Source organism: Urocitellus parryii, chromosome 5 (genome assembly GCF_045843805.1).
Source record: "Urocitellus parryii isolate mUroPar1 chromosome 5, mUroPar1.hap1, whole genome shotgun sequence".
NCBI classification, from domain to species: domain Eukaryota; kingdom Metazoa; phylum Chordata; class Mammalia; order Rodentia; family Sciuridae; genus Urocitellus; species Urocitellus parryii.
In genome coordinates, this window is record NC_135535.1 from 148,146,406 (window position 1) to 148,165,656 (window position 19,251).

The window sequence follows — 19,251 nt, forward strand, 5'->3', positions numbered from 1 at the left end:
TATTGAGGTGTTATCTTCAATAGGTTACATTAGCCACTCTTACCAACAATTTCAAAAGAAGATTTATATTAGTGTTTAACTTTGTTGACATAAAAAAACAAATATTTTCAAATATGATGAAAAAAATGGGCCTCCTCCCCAGAAAATGTGCACACCCTAACATGACACATATTTTACATGCTACAGTAATAATCACTAACTCCCTCAAATTCCAGTAGATAGTCAAAGGACCCAGTTTATATCAATTAAAGAATGAGTTATGGGGGAAAAATTTAGGATTTCCTGAGCATATTTTCAGCCAAGGGATTCTCAGTTTTTGTTATACATCAAAAGGATTTATGAAACCCCCAAATAAATAACATATATTATTCTTTTATCTTATTCCAATGCCAAATATAAATTCCAAATGGAGTGGATTGAGGGAAATATATCGATTTAGATATCTACATCTAATTTTGGGGAACACCAATTATAAGTTATCACTTTTCTAGAGTCTAAGAAATTGAGGTGGCAAATTATGTAATGTTTCTATAATCCATCCATTTACATCACTATTTGACAAGGAAAAATATATTGCACTAATTGAGAATGATATTCCTTATACTAGAACATTCATAGGATTAGGATTCTGGTAATTTCACCAAAATCTTTTAAAACCTGCATGCTCCTGATTAGCTTGTCCCTCATAACCATTTCCTCCTTAGGGATTAAGTCCTGAAACAGGAATCCCAACTAGAAAGTACACCAATTTTAGCTTTATAATTCAGATCTCACAGTTGCATTTTGTCAGGTTGTTTGCACTATTCCAGAGGAACAATAGTTCATTTGTAAATGTGGTATTTGAAAAACTGTATGAAATGAAGACTATTATAAAACAAGGTTTTCTTACATCATGAACTGCTGAGTGCTGGGTGGAGAAGGGGCTGACTCAGGGTCTAAATTGAATCTCTGGCTTTGGCTAAAGATGGAGCATCGTGGCGACAGCAGTGGGTTGTCACCATCAGTGATGTGATAAAGCAGCCTGCTGGTCCCCACAGACTGGAGGTCTTCTGGTGTGCTGTCGGCTTCATTCTGCCCATCTTTGTGGACTGGCATGGGGTCTGGGGAAACAAGATAATTGATCAACACTTAGAAGTGACAGAGGGCTTGAAACTGTCATGTTCCTAAATAAAGATCATAAACATTCATTATAATGGCTTGCCTCTTTGTCATTTCTTCCTTCTGGGGATATGAAAAGCTTTCAAAATACTGTCATGTTTTTTTTTCCCCTCACAGAACACAGGGAGAAAATATGACAAAGCCGCCAACAACAATAAAAAAAAGGAAACATTATTTCAATATGAGTTATTCAGTCAGCATAACCCAAAACTACAAAAAAATATTTTTATTTCATAGTATTTGCATATGTTGGAGAATATATGACAAAGTATTAGGGTGAACAAAAAGAGAATGAAATTGAACTGTAGCAAAAGATTATAGATTATGAGGAATAAAAGGGATAATAAAATTGCCAGCAAAGAAAGTAGGAAGGAAGAAAACAAAAAAAAGGAAGAGAGGGAACGGGAGTGCCCAAAGTGAAAATTATCCAACAGTCCTCAAAAATTATGGAGATCTTTGCTCATCAACATGGAATGATGTTCAGAATATGCTAAATGGAAACCACAGGTGTCACAACTAAGCAGTAATGGTTTCATTTCACATATATGTGTACAAATAAATGTATCAAAAGATCAAAGTAGTTATGAAGTAACTGCAAAACATGGTAGGATTAGGAATGATTCTATTTCCTTTCTTGAAATCATATGTAACATTTTATTTCAGACAAAATAAAATGGAAACAAGTCCTCAAAAAAAAAAAAAAAAGTTCTCTCCCCAGCTAGCCAACCCTGTGCCTGAATTCTTGCAATGGCCATTCTTTTAAGTTAACCCATTAGCTCCCCACCTCAGGGTCAGTCTTGAAGGTAAGTACACCTGTGCTATGGAGGGTAGGAAGTGAGATGTGTCAGTGAAGGATCCTCAGGACCTGGATAAAAGACTCTTCACCTAGGGCTCTGGAGGCAGCCCAAATGAACTTCTCGATTTTCCCTAGCAGACAAGTCAGGACAACTCAAGTTTTTTTGTAATGCCTACTTCTGTAAAGAAAGTGGAAAACAGATTTTCTGAGTGAATAAGCAGAATCAGAAAATACTGACAATTCACTTTTCCAAAACAAACATTTATCACAATTTGTTACCGGATGAATCTTAATCAGATTTAGAATGACTCCTTATTCTCTAGAGCTTGAAATGCAATTTGCTTTGTGTAACATCAAAGGTCTGATTAGTCCTGATGTGTTTTCGGTTGGCTTCCCTCCTGGTGGGTTGTACACTGGAAAGGTAGACAATACTTCCATTGTACCTCTGAAGTTTGCTGACAGCATTTTTGTCAGAAGCTGAGGATAGTGAAGGCAGAATGGACCCAGGTGATAAAGCAGCAGTGCCTGCACTAAGGCTGGGCAGGAGCCATGATGAATTATAGGAACAAGACCTACTATCCAATAAGTCTTGGCACATACAATACAGTCACCTTCAGAATCCTCCAGAACATCCTACCACATCCTTCCCTTAAACCATCAGGCTCTAGGAAGAAATATATTTCATTCATGTTGCCTATTTCTTGGAATTACGTTCTGATAATAATGGAGAAGAAAATAATCTTTGAATGGCTTTTTTTTGAACTGTATTGCAATAGTGACTGTATACCTCCATTTAGGTGAAACTGCTTTCGATAGGCACTTACATAATTTACCAGTACTGCCTAATTAATATCCTAATCTCCCTTTCCCTTCAATTCACTACTGAAGGAAGCTGGGAGCCAGAAAGATCCCAGAAGCAACCAGTTGAAAAGCCACAGAAACCCAAACTGGTAATTTGGTAAAGCTTCAGTTTTTTGTCCAAACTCACTATTTGAGTTGAGAAGGGGTTTAATTAAATCATCTGGCATCTGTATCAGTGTGTGCATTTATGTAGACAGAACCATTGAGCTCTCTGGTTAAAAGAGGCAAATGTAAATTCAGAGCCAGCGCTGCTACCCTCCTGGGAAAACAGCACAGGCCACTACTTCCAGACCCTGCTCCTAATGGGGAGGGGTCTGGAAGATTCCCCCTGGAGTCACATTATTTTTTCTTCCAGAGGCAGGGGCAGCTTTTCAGAGCCTGTGCTGTGATGCATTATGGTTTAGAGGAAGGAGTCTGAAAGCCAAGGGTCTGCCATGCCTGTGCTTTTTTATGGGACTCCAATCAATTTTGTAACCTCTCTCAGTTTCCTTGTTTGGCCCATCTTTCTCATAGAGCTGTGATAAGAAAAATAAGAGGAGATTTGCTGTTCAAAAATGTGCCTTTGGTAAATAAATACCTATTGTATATTTAAGATTTTTGTTAAAAGGATAGACCATGTTGAGGGCTCTTAGTCCGGTAAAATTTTCTTCTATTAAAAAAAAGATTTGTAACAAATATATCTTAACTTTTTAGGAAGGTAAACATAAGTTAATGAAAATTTTGGGAAGGATAAAGCTTTCCTGAGAAGGAAAGTGAGGAAACATCTCAGATGCAGCAAAGACTTAGCTGACCAATAGGTAAGAGAATGAAAATGATGATCCTTTTTGAACCCCAATCTCTTAATATATTAAATGGGGAGAATAATAATAATGCCTGCCTCACAAAATTGAGTATAAAATGAAATAAAACTGTGTTCCTATAAAAATTTTGCCATATCATCCACATCTATATGTTTACACTATTTTTACACACACACACACACACACACACACACATATATATATATATAATTTATATATATGCACACAAACATACTTTTGGCTTACAGATTTTGAAATATTTCAGCTTCATACTGAGCAATGATGATAAAGAAGTCATAAACTTGATGTTCTAGTCACATTTTCTCAAACTCATACACACTAAAATAATTTGCTCTTAAAACTAATAACGTGCATCCATGCATCCTTTGTATAGCATACTTGGTGGAAAAAAGTAGAATAAGGCATAGAAAAACACGATATCCATGCAAACCATCATTTTAATCATTATTATTAAAATAAGACACTTAAATATTATTTTACTGAGCCCTTATGGGGTTAATATGTGGGGTGAGAACCAATATATCCCTCAGTATCTCATCCCTATCTCTTATTAGTTCTTATTTATAAATAACTAAGAATAATAATCTAATAATATCTAATATTTATGGAGTGACTCATGATGTCCTCACACTTGTTCTGAAAGTTTTCACATATATTTAATCTTCATAACAATCATATGAGACTAGTAGTAATGTGATTCCCACTTTAAATTCAGTAGGGAAAGTTGTTTAACTATGCTAATTCAATTCAGGGAGGGTTTGACCAGTGCCTGTGGTTGAAGAATCCACATCTCTACTCTGGAAGCTGAAGTATTTCTGGCAACCCACTCACTGAGCTGTAGGGAACACAGAGAAGAGAAATAATTATCAGTGTGTGAAGGCCAAGAGACCACTTCTTCTCTGGCTGCAACCCCAGGCAGAAGCAGATGCTATATTACAGCTGTTCAATGACTCAGTCAGATTTTAAAATATATCTTTTTAATGTGAGTTTTTAAAGCAATTCAAAATTGAAATAAATCTCTCTCTGCAAAAGCTTGAGAGGCACTATTTAATCTTAACTGTAATAAATCAGCTACAGTCTTGTAGATTTGTTAAGTTGCACCCTCAGATTTGCCTATTGTGGTGGGCTCATAGGTAACATTCCGCTATATCCCCAAAAGGCCAAATATCAGTCTGTGTTGGTTTTAAAAGCTAAATGAGCCAAAAGCATGTCCATGATTCTAATGAAGTTTAAGCATTAGAGTTCTTACCCAGCATGTCTAAGGACAGATAGAAGGGGGGATAATAGTGTCACAAACACAAAGAGAGCTGCAAAAAATAAGAGACAATAAAAAACATCTCATGGATACATGATGCTTTCAGTTTTAAGTATACTGAATTTAAGGTTAAGAAGATACTAATAAGGGTTAGCTACAGGCCCAGAAGACAAAGAACCTGTAGTCATCGCAGTATAGCCACCACTAGAGAAACATGAACTTGGTTGTTAGAGAGCATTGAGAGAGAAGAAGCGGGTAGGGCTGGCTGACCTAGCAGGGAGAGGCATACACTCCAAGCAGGCAGGAAAATTTGCCAACCATGAAAGTAGGGCTGGGCTTCATGACAGGGACCCTGAAGGTCCCAAAAGACAGTTTGCCATCACAGGTGAAAGCATGGGTTGCAAGCTCAGAAAAATCTAGAATCAAGTCCCAGTTTGCCACCTGTGTGATCTGGGATACAATCTTTCAAACTCAGAAAGAGAGAAATATTATTAAGGAAAATGGCTAATGAGCCATATCTGATTTCTGGGAACATCATTTTCCCTCTCCATGTTACGCAAGTGAAGCCAACTACTCACATAACCATCAGGCTGCCCTGCCTAGGTAAGGAATCTTCCTGAACTGTGGAGCTGGGGAAAGAGTAAGCATCAGCCGTGATAGTGCTAATCATCCAGAAGCACCCTATCAGAGCAGAGAGAGAGCTGGGCGTTGTGATGCTCTTCAGTTTTCAGCCTAATTGACTCTCCAGGTCTTCTAGTCAATTTCTGCACAACTGATCATCTCAGTGGTACAGTTGATAAAAATCAGTTATTAAGATAACAGAAGCCATCTTCAGAAGGGAGCTTTCATTTACAAGCAGAAATGCTTTGAAAAACACAAGGAAAATTAAATACACAAAGCAGACGGGAATACTGCTGAAGGAAATTCAATCTTCATTGTGAGCTGTACATTTTCTGGGCTTATCCAAAGTCAGTTAGGAAGCATAGCTTTCAAGTGTCTATTAGTTCTGCTGAATTGGTCAATTTGATCAAAGAAGTTGGATGAGCAGCTCGACAGAGCCCCCAGGAAAAGATAATTCTCAGAGAACCAGAAGACAGGGGAGAGGTTGACCAGCTGGCTCTAGGCTTGGGAGGTGTCTGGAGCAGTTTCAGACACCAAGCTTCTATGTGCCATCAGGCTACTCCTAACCTATAAATATTATAAGGATGGAAGAACAATACCAAAATAACCCAAATAAAAGGTATTTTTAAAATGACTACAACATGTGGGAAATCTCTCACAGAGGAAAAGTGATAAATGAGATTTCTCTGTACAATCTACTTAATTTCCTATAAAATTTAAATTTTTAAAAAAGTCAATTTTTTTAAATGAATATGAGTCTGCTGGCTAAAATCCTGGGCTCTGGAGTCAGAGTTGTGGGCTTGGCCTGTGATGCCACTTGAGGAGACCTGTTACATGTTTGGCTAGGCAAGCCTCTTCAAATTCAGTAGGGTTGTAGTAAAGATAATCAGGATAATGTATGTTAACACAGTATTTGTCCTGACTTTAAAATTGAATTTAAAAACATTTGTGAATAATCACCTGGCAATTTGCACTGTTCAACTCATTATTTCCCTTCCTATAAGTCAGTTGCAGAAATGGCCTCAGAGAATTACTTGGTCGTCTATAAATTTTGAAATCATCTTAAAAATACTTTGGAAAACAAGGAGTTAACATTCCCTCCTTTAGAAACTATGAAAATGGTCATAAAAGCCTCAGATAAAAAATTAATAGAACTTTTCTAGTCAACTTATAGATGTAGCACAGAATAGATTTTATTATAACAAATGTAGTTTCAACTTTAATAGGTGGTCATTATTTAACCATCAGCACTACAGATTATTGCCATCGTAAATACCTTTGGCTTAAGGGAACTAGTGTAATGTCAATGATATGCAAGACTTGAGAAGGGAATCTAGGAAGTATGAAATGTCATTTATATACCCTGAGAGCAGTCAGAAATTCTTACAGAGTAGTATTTAAAGACAAATGTAAACAATATTAACTGGAGGAAAGGCAACATAAATTTTGAACAGGGCAAGAACAGCCAGCTTTTTAAATAGTGGTAGCTAACATTTATTGAGTATTCATCATGGGCAAGGTCTGAGAAATTTCATATGTATTATGCAATGTAATCCTCACAGCAATCAAAATAATATGCTTTCTACCATTTTAAAGAAAATAAGACTGAGACATAGAAATATTAAATAACTTGTCCAATATCACCCAACTAGTACATGAAGTTCTGCAAGGGGTAATGTTTTAGAACAAAGCAGAGTCAATAAGTATAACATATTTGGGGATTCAAGATGTCTATAGCATAGTTTTCATATCTAGATTGAAAACAAAACCAAACAATCACTTCATGGTCTTTTGGCTAAAATCAAGTGTAAAATAAAACCAATGATTGGGCCATGAACATAAAATTCACTTAAAAGTATGTACCAAAGGGCAGAGTCAAATTAAATAGCTTTTTTATGGACCAGTCAGTACCAATCCTTGCAAACAGATCCTGGATTAATCTTATTTTACATTTTAGAAATGACACAGAAGAGGAAGTACAGAAGTCTAAGTTTGCAAATGATGTTGACATCTTCCAATGAGTAAAAAACACAAAGCAACCACAGAGCCAACTCACAAACAGTTGTAGATACCTAAACTGTGGGTCAGGAGGTAATGGAGTTAAAGAAAATTAATCTTCAACTCTTCTTTTCTAGATAAAACTACTTTTAACAAATAGTAAGCACTAAAATACTAGTTCGAGAGTGGATCTCATTTTTTAGCTGAACAGAATATTCTGATAGAACAGAAAAGCCAAGAAAATAGTGTGCACCTTTAGGAAGTGATTGCAAAACATTCCTATGGTTATAACCATCTTGTAATTGGTTTATAAAACATCCCAGGCCTGTATTTTTTTAAATATTAACTTTTAAATTTGAGATGATTATACATCCACATGTTATCATAAGAAATAACAGAGAGATTCCTTGTCCACTTTTGCCACTTTGATCTAGTTTGCCTCAGTGGTAACATTTTGCAAGACTATATAACTTCTGCCATATTTATGAATAAAATTCTACTAATAGACTCCATCTGGAATACTCTTGCAAGTCAGATAATACAATCAAAACAAGTGCAGAGGCCTACAGATAGTTCAAATCAGTGCAGCTGAAATGAAACTGGGAACAATGGTGCTGCAATAGGCTAATCAACTACAAATCTAGGTCTTTATGAATTTTAAAAGTAACTTTCAAAACATTAATTATATGACATGTATACAGTGTATATTGACATACTTTCAAATTATAAAATATTAGAAATATGGGGACTTCACATTTAGGCTACTTGGTAAACAGCAAGTCGTAAAGAGTTTAGACTATGCAGTCAGAGTCGGGAATTCCCCACTCTGACCTATCCCCTTTCCTCCAACCCCTCCACTAATCTGTAGCCATGGCACCTTCAGCAAATTGACTTTCCAAGTTTATTTCATCTTCTTTAATCTGAGGATAATAATGAAACCTACCTCATAGGATTCTTATGAGAATAACATATGAAAATGCATGCAATAATTTCTGATACAAGCCAGGAGGTCATCTAATTTTGTCATTCATTTAAAAGCTATTTAATGAGGTGTTTCTAAACATCAGCACTACTGACTTTTGAGATCAGATAATTCCTCCCTGGGGGCTGGGTCTAGTCTTACGCATTGTGCGATAGTTAGCAGAATCTCTAGCCAGTACTTACTAGAAGTAGCCAATAGTGCCCACTCCTCAGTAGTGACAAATACTGTCTCCAGATATTGTAGAATGTCTCCAAAGGAGAGGGAAAAACAATAACAATAGTAATAACAAACCATAAACTCCAATTGAAACCATCATTTTAAAGGAACCAACTTAGGACAAACAAATGAAGTTCTATTTTCCACAGTAGTGGCTATTTTTTTAGTAAAATAACAAGTGGTGCATAGTGAAAATGTAGAAAGATCCAAAAAAAGGGTTTGAAATCACATAAACACACACACACAAAAAAAACAGTCCATAAAGTTTCTAAAATATATTTGGTGATTCTGTATACTCCTGAGTTTGGAGACTCTGTTCTTACTGACTTTCAAAGTCTCACTAGGGCAGCCCACCAAAAGGATGAAAAACCAACGTATGGATAATCGGCCCTACCCTAGAAGGATACTTGAGATGCTTTCCTGTTCTAGAAATCCAATTATAAAGTTTTCTGCAACAAGAATATATTTCATGTTATCCCTAGTATGGCACTGTGTTCTGGAGAGTGTGTCTGAACCTTCTTGCATGTCAGAGTCACCAGGGGAGCTGCCAACAGAGATTCTCAGCCCTCAGATCTCCACTTTAGTTTTATTTTTATTCTCCACTTTAGAAAGTAAAATTAAAGTTCATTTCTAATTATTAATTTATAAATTATTTAATAGTTATTATTAATAATTTCACTTTTAACAAAGTAAAAATTAAAGTACAATCCCAATTAATTGGAAACTACTGATCAAGTAGGAAGTTTCTTGAAATACGCGAGAGGTTGGTCAAGTTTTCTTTGACTCTGCCCCACTTCAAATGGATATACTATATTAGTAGTATCTTAACTAAATGAAAAATTCAATCTGAAAATCAAAATTTTAGCCAAAAGGAATTAGAAACTGCTATAAAACTATTGCTTCTAGTAATAGTTCTCAAGTCATCGCTGTTGACAGTTTTTGCTAAACCTTCATACCATCAATTATCCTTGGTGAGACAGAATAAGAGTTATGCTTAGTCATGTGGAATGTCAAACAGTCCTTCTGCATACTTTGAAAATAGCAGGCAGTTAATATGACAATCCTCATTCCATTTTCCATTCAATGACACCAGAATAGATGCTTACTAATGCCATGGAAGAAACATTTATTTTAGCTATAAGAGGCTGTTGATCCAGTTGGAAGAATTTTTCAGCTTATTATGTAGGTTTCTGTCTCAGTCAGTTTATGTTGCTATAACAAACTACCATAGACTGGTAGCTTATACATAGGAGAAATTTACTTTATACATTTCTGGAGGCTGGAAGTCTGAGGTCAGTACGCCTGCATGGTCAAGTTCTGCTGAGGATCCTCTCTCAGATTGCAGATGGCCGACTTCTTATTGTATTCTCACATGTCAGAAAGAGAGCCAACAAGCTTTCTGGACTCTTTTCATGATGGCAGTGATCCCATTTATGAAGGCTCCATTCTTATGACCTAATTACAACCCCAAGGCCCCACATCTAAGTACCATCACACTGGGGATTAGATTTCAACATATGAAATTTGTGGGGACACACAGATTCAGTCTAGGAATTTCTATCTCACAGTATGTGGTTTGCAACCTCTTGACTAGTGGATCCCAATACTCAGGAGTGTTTATGAAATATGAAGAATCCAGGACTTCTACCTCTGACTGTTAATGAAGCCTGAGAATCTCCACAATCACCAAAAAGCTCTTCCAACATAATGGGTGAGAAGGTTCTAGAACATTATTGAAAACACAAGGTCCCTATGGGGTGCCATGAAGAGAACTATTTTTAAGTTACTATAATATATTACAGACTTATGATCATTTGTGTTAGTATTATATGAACACCCTCTTGGCAGGGACTTACCCATCAAAATCCCCACAGTTTCAAGGTATTAAAAAAGAATCACTCAAAATAATCTGTTTAGAGACCCCCAAGTTAGAAACAGCGGATCTGAGCATACATTTCTTCCTGCTGAAACACACATGGATTAGAAAATGTATGGACTTCCTATAAGAATGCACACATTTTAGAAACCAGCGAGACCAAACCATCCCATATTTTCCATCAAGAAAGTATCTTACAAATGCCTGTCACTTTGACAATGTCTCTGCCAAATGACATATGCCTTAGATCTCTGAAAACAACAAGTTTTCTAGATGTTTCTAGAGTCTAGTGCTCTAAGATTCTCTTAAAAGGGCTCTGAGATAACTCAAATTTATCTACATTTTGGAAAATCCAGCATCCAAATCACAAGCCTCCTCAGTAAAAAGCCTTTTGGCCATTTCTGACATTTGATACTTAACATGAACTGTATGGCTGTCTCCTTCATGCTAGCAACCTCACCACAAACCGGTATTTATTTTCATTTTAGAAAGAGTGTTAATAAGCTTTTAACATCATGTCCAGCCAGAATGAGAAAATGCAAAACTATTATTGATATTTAGAAATAAAAGTCATGATTTAAATTTTATATATACATATCCAACATGCAACAAATATTGAACCCTCTTTGCTAGATACTACTATAGCTAATCCAAAATATCAGATAATTCTGAACTTAATGAGGATCTGGCTTGAGACTTCTTTATGTATTTTGTCTGCTATTTGTTTAGAGAAGGTAGAATATGAGGTTGTGGGAGAGAAAAAGGACATTGTCAAATACCCTAACTTAAACCCCTGATCAGGGCCTCACCCAATTTTTGCATTTCATCCAAACAGAGCAATAGCATTCACAATACAACAAGGACAGCCAACTTCCCAACAATGTGTATCCATAGTAATTGACCATTTGCAGTAATGTCATACTAGGAGGCCTTCCTTAGTGTCCTTACTATAACTAGTATTATTTCAAAAGTCACCTTAAAGATTTAATGAAACATACATTAAGTGCTTAAATAGTTCTTAGATCATAAAAAGGTTTAAATAAAAATAGTAACTACTCTTGTTGTTCCTATTAGCCACTATTATTAGTAATATACATCTCAACACTGGAGATGACTGTTTGGCCTGCTTAGACCACCTGGGACTGTTTTAAACAGTAGTGTCTTAAATGTACTATTGCTAATGGTATTGTAATAGATTACCTTTGTAGATCTCTTCCTTCAACTCTTGGAGATTAAAGATGTCTTATAAACAAGCTTACACTAAGTCTATTTCTACTATCTATCCAGAAAGCAGTCTGCAAGACTCTGACCCATTTGTTTTAGAAAACACAAGCTAGGCTCTTATTTCTACTCATATAAATTAGTGCTTCTTTCTGCTCTAAATCTTTCTGGGAGCATTAATTTGTTAACCAATATACCACCCTCAGGATTGAAACTACAGTAACAGAAATAAACTAACATACTTAATTTTGAGATTTTTTGACACATAAATTAATGCAAAAAAATATTGAGACAGAACAAGAATAAAGGATCCAAATGAGTGAATAGTGGAGCACTTATCTCCACTTCTCCTGTCTTGATGGATCATCTTATAAGCATTTAACAAGAAAAAAGGAGGTAGTGTTGAAACTCCCTCAAATATATCAGGAGTTCAAAGACAGACAGCACAGAGCATCTAGGTTCAGTGATATAAAATAATACCACTCTTTTGTCATAAGAGACCACATAAGAAAACCCAGATGAGAAGGTGTTTGGGTGATTTCACCTGACACCCATTTAAAAGTCTGACTTTTGGTCTGAGCCAGAGAGATCTATGTTACAGCAGATCTTAATTCCTCCTGTTTCCTCTCAGCGCCTTCTGGGCAACACTTGGGCTCTCACGTATCACCATTTCTTTCAGGGGCCCAGGTGAAAGATGAAGCAGAAAGAGGATGAACTATCTTGAGAGTATGATCTGGGACATCCCCCAACCCTGCCTCTTACCTGCAGAATCTGCCTCATCGGCAGGCACACTTTGGGTTGTCACGGGGGCTGGCTCCTTGATTCCATGCACCTGGGGAGCTTCTTCCTGGTTTGTCAAAAATGCAGAACACAGATCAGATTCCAGAGCTTGAAGCTTCAGCAAGGAATTCTGCCAGCAAAAGCAGAACATCAGGCCAGCTAAGTAGATGCCTAACACACAACGGTGGGTCTGCAGCTCCTGCAGGCACCTTTCTCCAGTGCCTGGCAGGAGGGTATCCTGGAAGAGCTGCTTCAGAAACAGAGCTGGTTGTGCCTCAGTCAGATGCGCATTATTCCACATGCGGCCTCAGTTCCTGCCTCATTTAAATCCTAATGTATATGGATTATCAGTGACCCATGGGACTGGCCGATTGATTTCGTCAGCAAACGACGCTGCATCTGGAGAACCAATCTCAGAAGGTATCTGCTTCCTGAGCACTGAGCCTTTACGCTTTGCAAGTGTTTCATTCATTGTGCTGACATCAGGAGTCGATGACATTAGGCCCCTCCCAGGCTACCATTCATAAAAGCCATCGTCCCTCCAATGCAAAGACTGCAGCAAACCGCAGTGCACAAAGAGTTACTGCTGCAGAGGCTCCCTGGCATCTGGGAGGGGCTTCAGGCTCCCTCATCCACACTGTGGCTGTGAGTGCATCTTTTAAAGTTACTTCTCTCACATGGGATGGCTGCAGCTGTCTTGTATCAAGAACAGGGTGAGGGAGACAATCTTGGTCCCTCGGTTTAACCTAATCACAGAGGGAGAAGCAATTTATCTTTCTTAGCTCCCCCCCCCCAGTACAATCTCCTGCCCACTCCTTTCATTTCTCATTTTAAATTTCTCCCATGTTCTTACTAAGAACAAGTCATACAGACTGACGCACATATCCTGCCATGAAAAACTAATGCCCAGAAACCTAATTGCCCTAATGAGGTGAAAGTGAGTCATGCCCGAGGCTCTGGCTGGGTGCTGCTCTTTGACAATGGGCAAGTCCTGCAGGTCTCAGGAGCTCTTCCGCCCACCTGGTTCCAGTTCCAGTTCCAGCAAGGGCAGCCATAGAGAGCAAAAAAAATGATCCTTTTCCCTCTATAACCTTCCAATATAACCACGCTCCTACTCACATACTACCCTCCACACAGCCAAACACCTTCCTCCACAGCTCTACCCATGCCTCACAGACATCCTTATCCCTCTCCCTCACCCATATATCCTACTTCACACACACGTACACCTCCTTCATACCCAACCTTACACACCCACAACCTCTACTCTACAAACATCCTAACCCACAAATAGCCCCCTTCTTCTGCCTCATACACATCCTCATCCCTACTCATCATACCCTACCCCATAAACACCCTCATACTCAACTGTCACTCTCACACCATAGTCTACACACATAAAACGCCTCCCCACATTCATATCTACCATATGCTCACATACCAACCCCACACTCTTCACCCTGTGACAAATATATACCCCATTCCTGATTGCCCCACATACCTACCTCTCCCTCATAATATCCAGTACCTCACACCAACACCTATTACTTCCTATCTTATCCCAGAAACATACACCCCCATATCCCACACATATTCTCATTCTTGGCCTCATGTAAACATACACCCCAACACTTCCTCACACCACAACTACTCCCTTCTATTCAATACCAACTCCCACACAGTCAGCCTTAACCCTTCTGTTGACATGAGTAGCTATCAGTCTATACCAGTGTAAAAGCTGTTCACCAAGCAATGTCTTCAATATTAGCTCCTCTGCCACTTGGAAAGCAGTGAGCACCTTCTCTGCCTGCCGGATATGGGGCAGGATCTGAAAAAGTTTTCTACTGCTCAGAGGCTGAGAGCGCACAGCTCAGATGAAGCACCTGCCTAAGACCAGACATTTTATGACTCCCTCCTCCTTCCTGGGAGTTCATCCAGCAGCTGAGTGCAGGAGCAGGAGCTCTTGAGTGTTAATAGGAGGTATAGAATGAGCAAGGGCATGGAATTTCTGGAAGGATTTAGTAGTTAGTAACCAACCAGATGGCAGGCAAAAAGAATATCTGACAAATTTCCTACTGGAGGGCCTTGGAATTAGAGTGGCCTCTCAAAAAGAGCAAAACTGCTCTGAAAATTTAGAAATAATGCCATGGGAATGTAAAATGGTGCCGTCACTATGGAAAAAGTCTGGTGGGCCCTGAAAATATTACAACAAGAATTACAAGAATTACCATACAATTCAGCAATTCCATCACTGGGTATATACCAAAAACAACTGAAAGCAGGGACTTGGACAGTTATTTGTATACCTATGTTCAAAGCATTTTAACAGCCAATAGGAATATTATGGACTAAACTGTGTCTCTCCAAAATTTATAAACTGAAGCTCTAACCTCTAATATGATTGTATTTGAAGACAGGACTTTAAAGAGGTAATTACATTTAAACCTAATCCAAGATAACTAGTGTCCTCACAAGAAGAGGAAAAGACACCAGGGGTGCTCCCACAGAGAGAAGGCCACATGAGGACCCTGTCAGATAGCAAGTATCTATAAATTAAGGACAGATGTCTTAGGAGAAACCAACATTGCTAACACTCTCATCTTGAAATTCCAGCCTTCAGAACTGTGAAAAAATAAGTTTCTGTTGTATAAGTCATCTCATTTATAATATTTTATTAAGGCAGCCCTCAAAAACTAATACAAGAAGGAAGCAACTCAAAATGTTCATGGAAAGGTAAACGGATAAACAAAATGTGGCATATACTTGCAATGGAACATCATTCAGTATTAAAAAGAAAATTCTGACACATAGATAAACTATGAGGATATTATGTTAAGCAAAATAAGCCAGTCACAAAAGGATGAATATTGTATAATTCCACTTATGTAAGGTACTTACAATAGTGAATTTCATGAGACAGAAAGAATAGTGGTTGCCCAGGGCTGGCAGTGAGAGAGATGGGAAGTTATTTTTTAATGGGCACAGAGCTTCAGTTGTATGCAATGAAGAGAGATCTGAGGATGAATGGTGAAGATGGTTGCCATCAATATAAATGTACTTAACCCTACTAAAAAACGTACACTTAAAAGTGGTTAAAATGTCAAGTTTTATATTATATGTATTTTATAGCATTAAAAAAAATGAAAGATACAAGGGGATAGACCTTTTACCTATAATTCTTTAAAAAATAAAGTTGTGGTACCAGCAGCCTGGCTCAAACTCATATGTGCTCTTTATATTCCTGCAAAGTAAAAGAGGGCACAGATTTCAGGTTCCTAAAGAACTAGAAGGGACATCATCCCTGTTGTGTACTGTGGCTGACTTTGGGCAAGCATCCTGGCTATTCCAAGCCCCATTTTTTCATTTGTAAAAAGAGGCAAAGATAACAGTCATGATGGCATTTGCTATGAGGGCTGCTCAAGAACACAATGAGGGAAGGCAGGCACTTTGCAGAGCCACCAGTATGAGCCCATCCTCTAGCACTGGACTTCGTGGTGAGTATGAACTTCTCCAAACCCTAGGCGTCAATGGGAAAACCCTGTTCATATAGTAAGGACATACTCCACAGTGACTCTGAAGCCTCCACCTGTTGCTCCACCTCTTAGGTCTCACTTCTGTACCTGCACAGCAAGGATCTCAGGGTAGATGACTTGTAAGTCTCCTTCCAACTTGAAGGGAGAGAAAAAGCAATGTACTGAGGATTGAGACCCAGAATCTGGAACCAATGGGTACTTGGACTATGGAATGGAACAAAGGGTTCATGCAACATGAACATTAAAAAAATCTCATTGCATACAAGTACATTATACTTCATATTCAGAAGCTTCTGAATCCCCTTAGAGAGAGAGGTGTAATTCTGTGACCCCATAATGATTAGAAGTATGAACCAGTTGCTCTCTTCCACCTCCCTCTGCCATTTTCCCCTTCACTTATACTCATCTGAATAGGATTCTGAGTGCCACAGATCTATTTGCATGGCTGATTTGCTTAAAGGAATGGGAAGAGAAAAGAATTGGCAAATGGAACAGGAAAGAGAAGATGAAGGTCTCAAGAGTCAAGAAGATCTTCAAGTAGAAGATTGCTATAAAGGACAAGAAGACAGAATGGAAGAAACTCTGCAGATCATCAGCCCTCACATCCCAACCCTGTACTGTCCCATTACCTGACGACAACCAGTCTTTTGGCATTACAGGATACTCTTATGTCATCCTGAACAGAAGGTGGGAACTGGGACACCCTATATGGGTAAGGTCCACAACAGGGTACCTTTCTTGATGACCAGGTAACCCAAGGACAGGGGGGGGGCAGACTTACCTATGAAGAGTCTATAGCAACGTTGCATGCATGTCTTTCCTATGGACAACAGGAGACTTCTAGCCTGTAGTATCAGGACTGAGCCCCATAGAGTCACACCAAGAAGGTTTATTGGCAGCTCTCACCACACGGGCAGGGGTCATGTCCCTCTGGCAGACATGGTGCTACCATGCAGTGCTCATGCTTAGGCAGCTTTCAATGCACAAAGAGCCTTACTAGGCTCTAGAGTATGAAACGAACATCAGCCCCTTCCTTATGGTTCCTCCAGTCCAGTGGAAAAATAAGTGAGCAAATGAGTAACAATGACATTTATCATTTTTATAGGGCTATCCAGGAAAGAAATGGTGAGCCCATAAAGAGTGTCAAAACTGCCATTTCACTATTCTGACATGCCTAACTAGTGACCTTTTAATACAAGAATGTGCTTTGCCTTCTATAGAAGCATGATGAAGTACCCTACCTCACTTGTGATCCAAGTGCTATCTCAGTCCATCCCTTCTCGCCTGGGACTTCTATTCCCTGTGAGACTAACTGCCCCAGCCAATCATTCAGATCCAGCCTGCTAATGCTCTTCCAGGTTTATATCCAAAGTCTCCATGGATGGATACCTAGAATCTTTAGAAAAAATGAGTAAGGGCTCATGGATTCAATAAAGAATGATGACTGTCTCCGCCTCTTAACTGTCCCATCTGGGTAAAAAAAAAAAAAAAAAAAAAAAAAAAAAAGAGAGAGAAGTCCTTGAAACCTACGTGTGGTTTTATAAAAGCTAATTTTTCTCTTTTACATAATGGAGAATATGCTTCTTGTTTTAGAAAATACTCATTTTCTCTTCTCTACAATTACCCGGATCCCACTTTAGTTGGGTTGGGATAGACAACACCCACACCAGTTGGATGAACTATTTTAGGGTGCATTTGTCTGCAATACACTAGTTGCAGAGCAAGGACAGTACCCAATTAGTTTCTACAAAAGGGTTTAGTGCCCCTCTTCCATTCCTTTGTCTTTCTAAGAACTCTATGCAGATTCTCTATGGTGATATGAAACAAATCAAACAGGAAATCTGCTTAAAAATTTTGGAATATAACTTGAGTCCCCACGTACCTACCTACACTTCTTACTCATGTTCCCCGAATATAAACTCCCCCCACCCAACTCCTATACACACAATAGCCTAGACTCTCAGAAAGTAAGACTTGCTTGGGGGTCCAGTTTTCATCTAATTATTGAGCCAGTTCTGATTGCCTCATCTAAACGGTGCTTCCCCTAATTTCTCTTAGCACCATGTTTATTTCCCTCTTAACAATCACTACAGTGTGTGATTTTATTTATTTGTCTACCTGTTTATGGGCTATTTCCAGCCCCATAAGGGCTAAAACCATGCCCCCTCTGTTCACTGTTGTATCTGAGCACAATAAACAGAAAAAGAGCTAATCAATAAAAAAGACTACCATTATACTTTAGTTTTATTTTTTAGAACTGGTACTTCAGATGGGGAGCTCTGAGTATCTAATTTAATGCCCCCTAGTATCCGTGTTTAGAAATTTTTAAATGTTTTAAAATTAATGAGGAGTTTATAAACCTGTGAATTTCTAGGGAGGGACCACCAGCAGGTCTGGGCAGAGGTCATCTTGACTTAAGACATCCAAGGTTTATGCTTTGAAAAACATTGCCCTATTCTCTTAGGCCACTTTAAATGCTACCATGGTTTTCTGTTTAGCTTTACCTGCCCAGGGACAACAGCTTTCCTCTGAGGTCTAGCCCTCTGCAACTCTGTTTTCTCTTGCCTGGCTTCCTTTTGAGACCTGGACCTCCACAACAAGAAGTACAAAGTGCTGAGAATCCAGACAGGGTTGCCTCCTGAACTACTGCTGCTGAACTCTAGATGGTTTTCCCAGGCAAAATAGAACTTCTTCCAATGTCATTGGCTATTAGGAAAAGCCAAATTAATTCTTCCACTAGAGATACTGGGCTTTTGGCTAGTCTCTCTGGGGACTATGTGGCTTATATGCTACCATGCTTTTCAGCATGACATATCTTAGTTCAACACACTCCGGTTTCCTTTGGTGTAGTGGGCTCAGCCCTCACTTTCCTGCACTGGCTAATAAGGAAATTCAGCATAAAAGAAAAGCAGTATTCATTTAAAGGATCCCACTGTTGACAAAAAGATTCAAGTCCAAGTACTGAATCCTATCAGTACTTTTTTTTAAAAAAAAAAGAACTTAACCACAACACAATAACACAATTATGTTTCCTGTTAGCCAAAAGATTTCAGCCTACGGAGAGTCCTGTACTTAGTTTCCCCTCATTATGATATCCTTTCTAAGTTCACCTTGTTAAATAATAAAAGCAAGG

General features: G+C 38.4%; 1 protein-coding gene across 2 annotated transcripts in view; it reads right to left on the bottom strand.

The window, feature by feature from the left end:
* Positions 1-19,251, bottom strand: part of Fam13c (family with sequence similarity 13 member C) — a 113,759-nt gene that overhangs the window by 19,771 nt on the left and 74,737 nt on the right. For both annotated transcript variants that reach the window (XM_077798490.1, XM_026409048.2), the window contains 2 exons: positions 12,568-12,652; positions 890-1,100 (listed from right to left, as the gene is read on the bottom strand). In XM_077798490.1, coding sequence (XP_077654616.1) covers positions 890-1,100; positions 12,568-12,652 — 296 coding nt within the window. The remainder of the gene's footprint in view (positions 1-889; positions 1,101-12,567; positions 12,653-19,251) is intronic.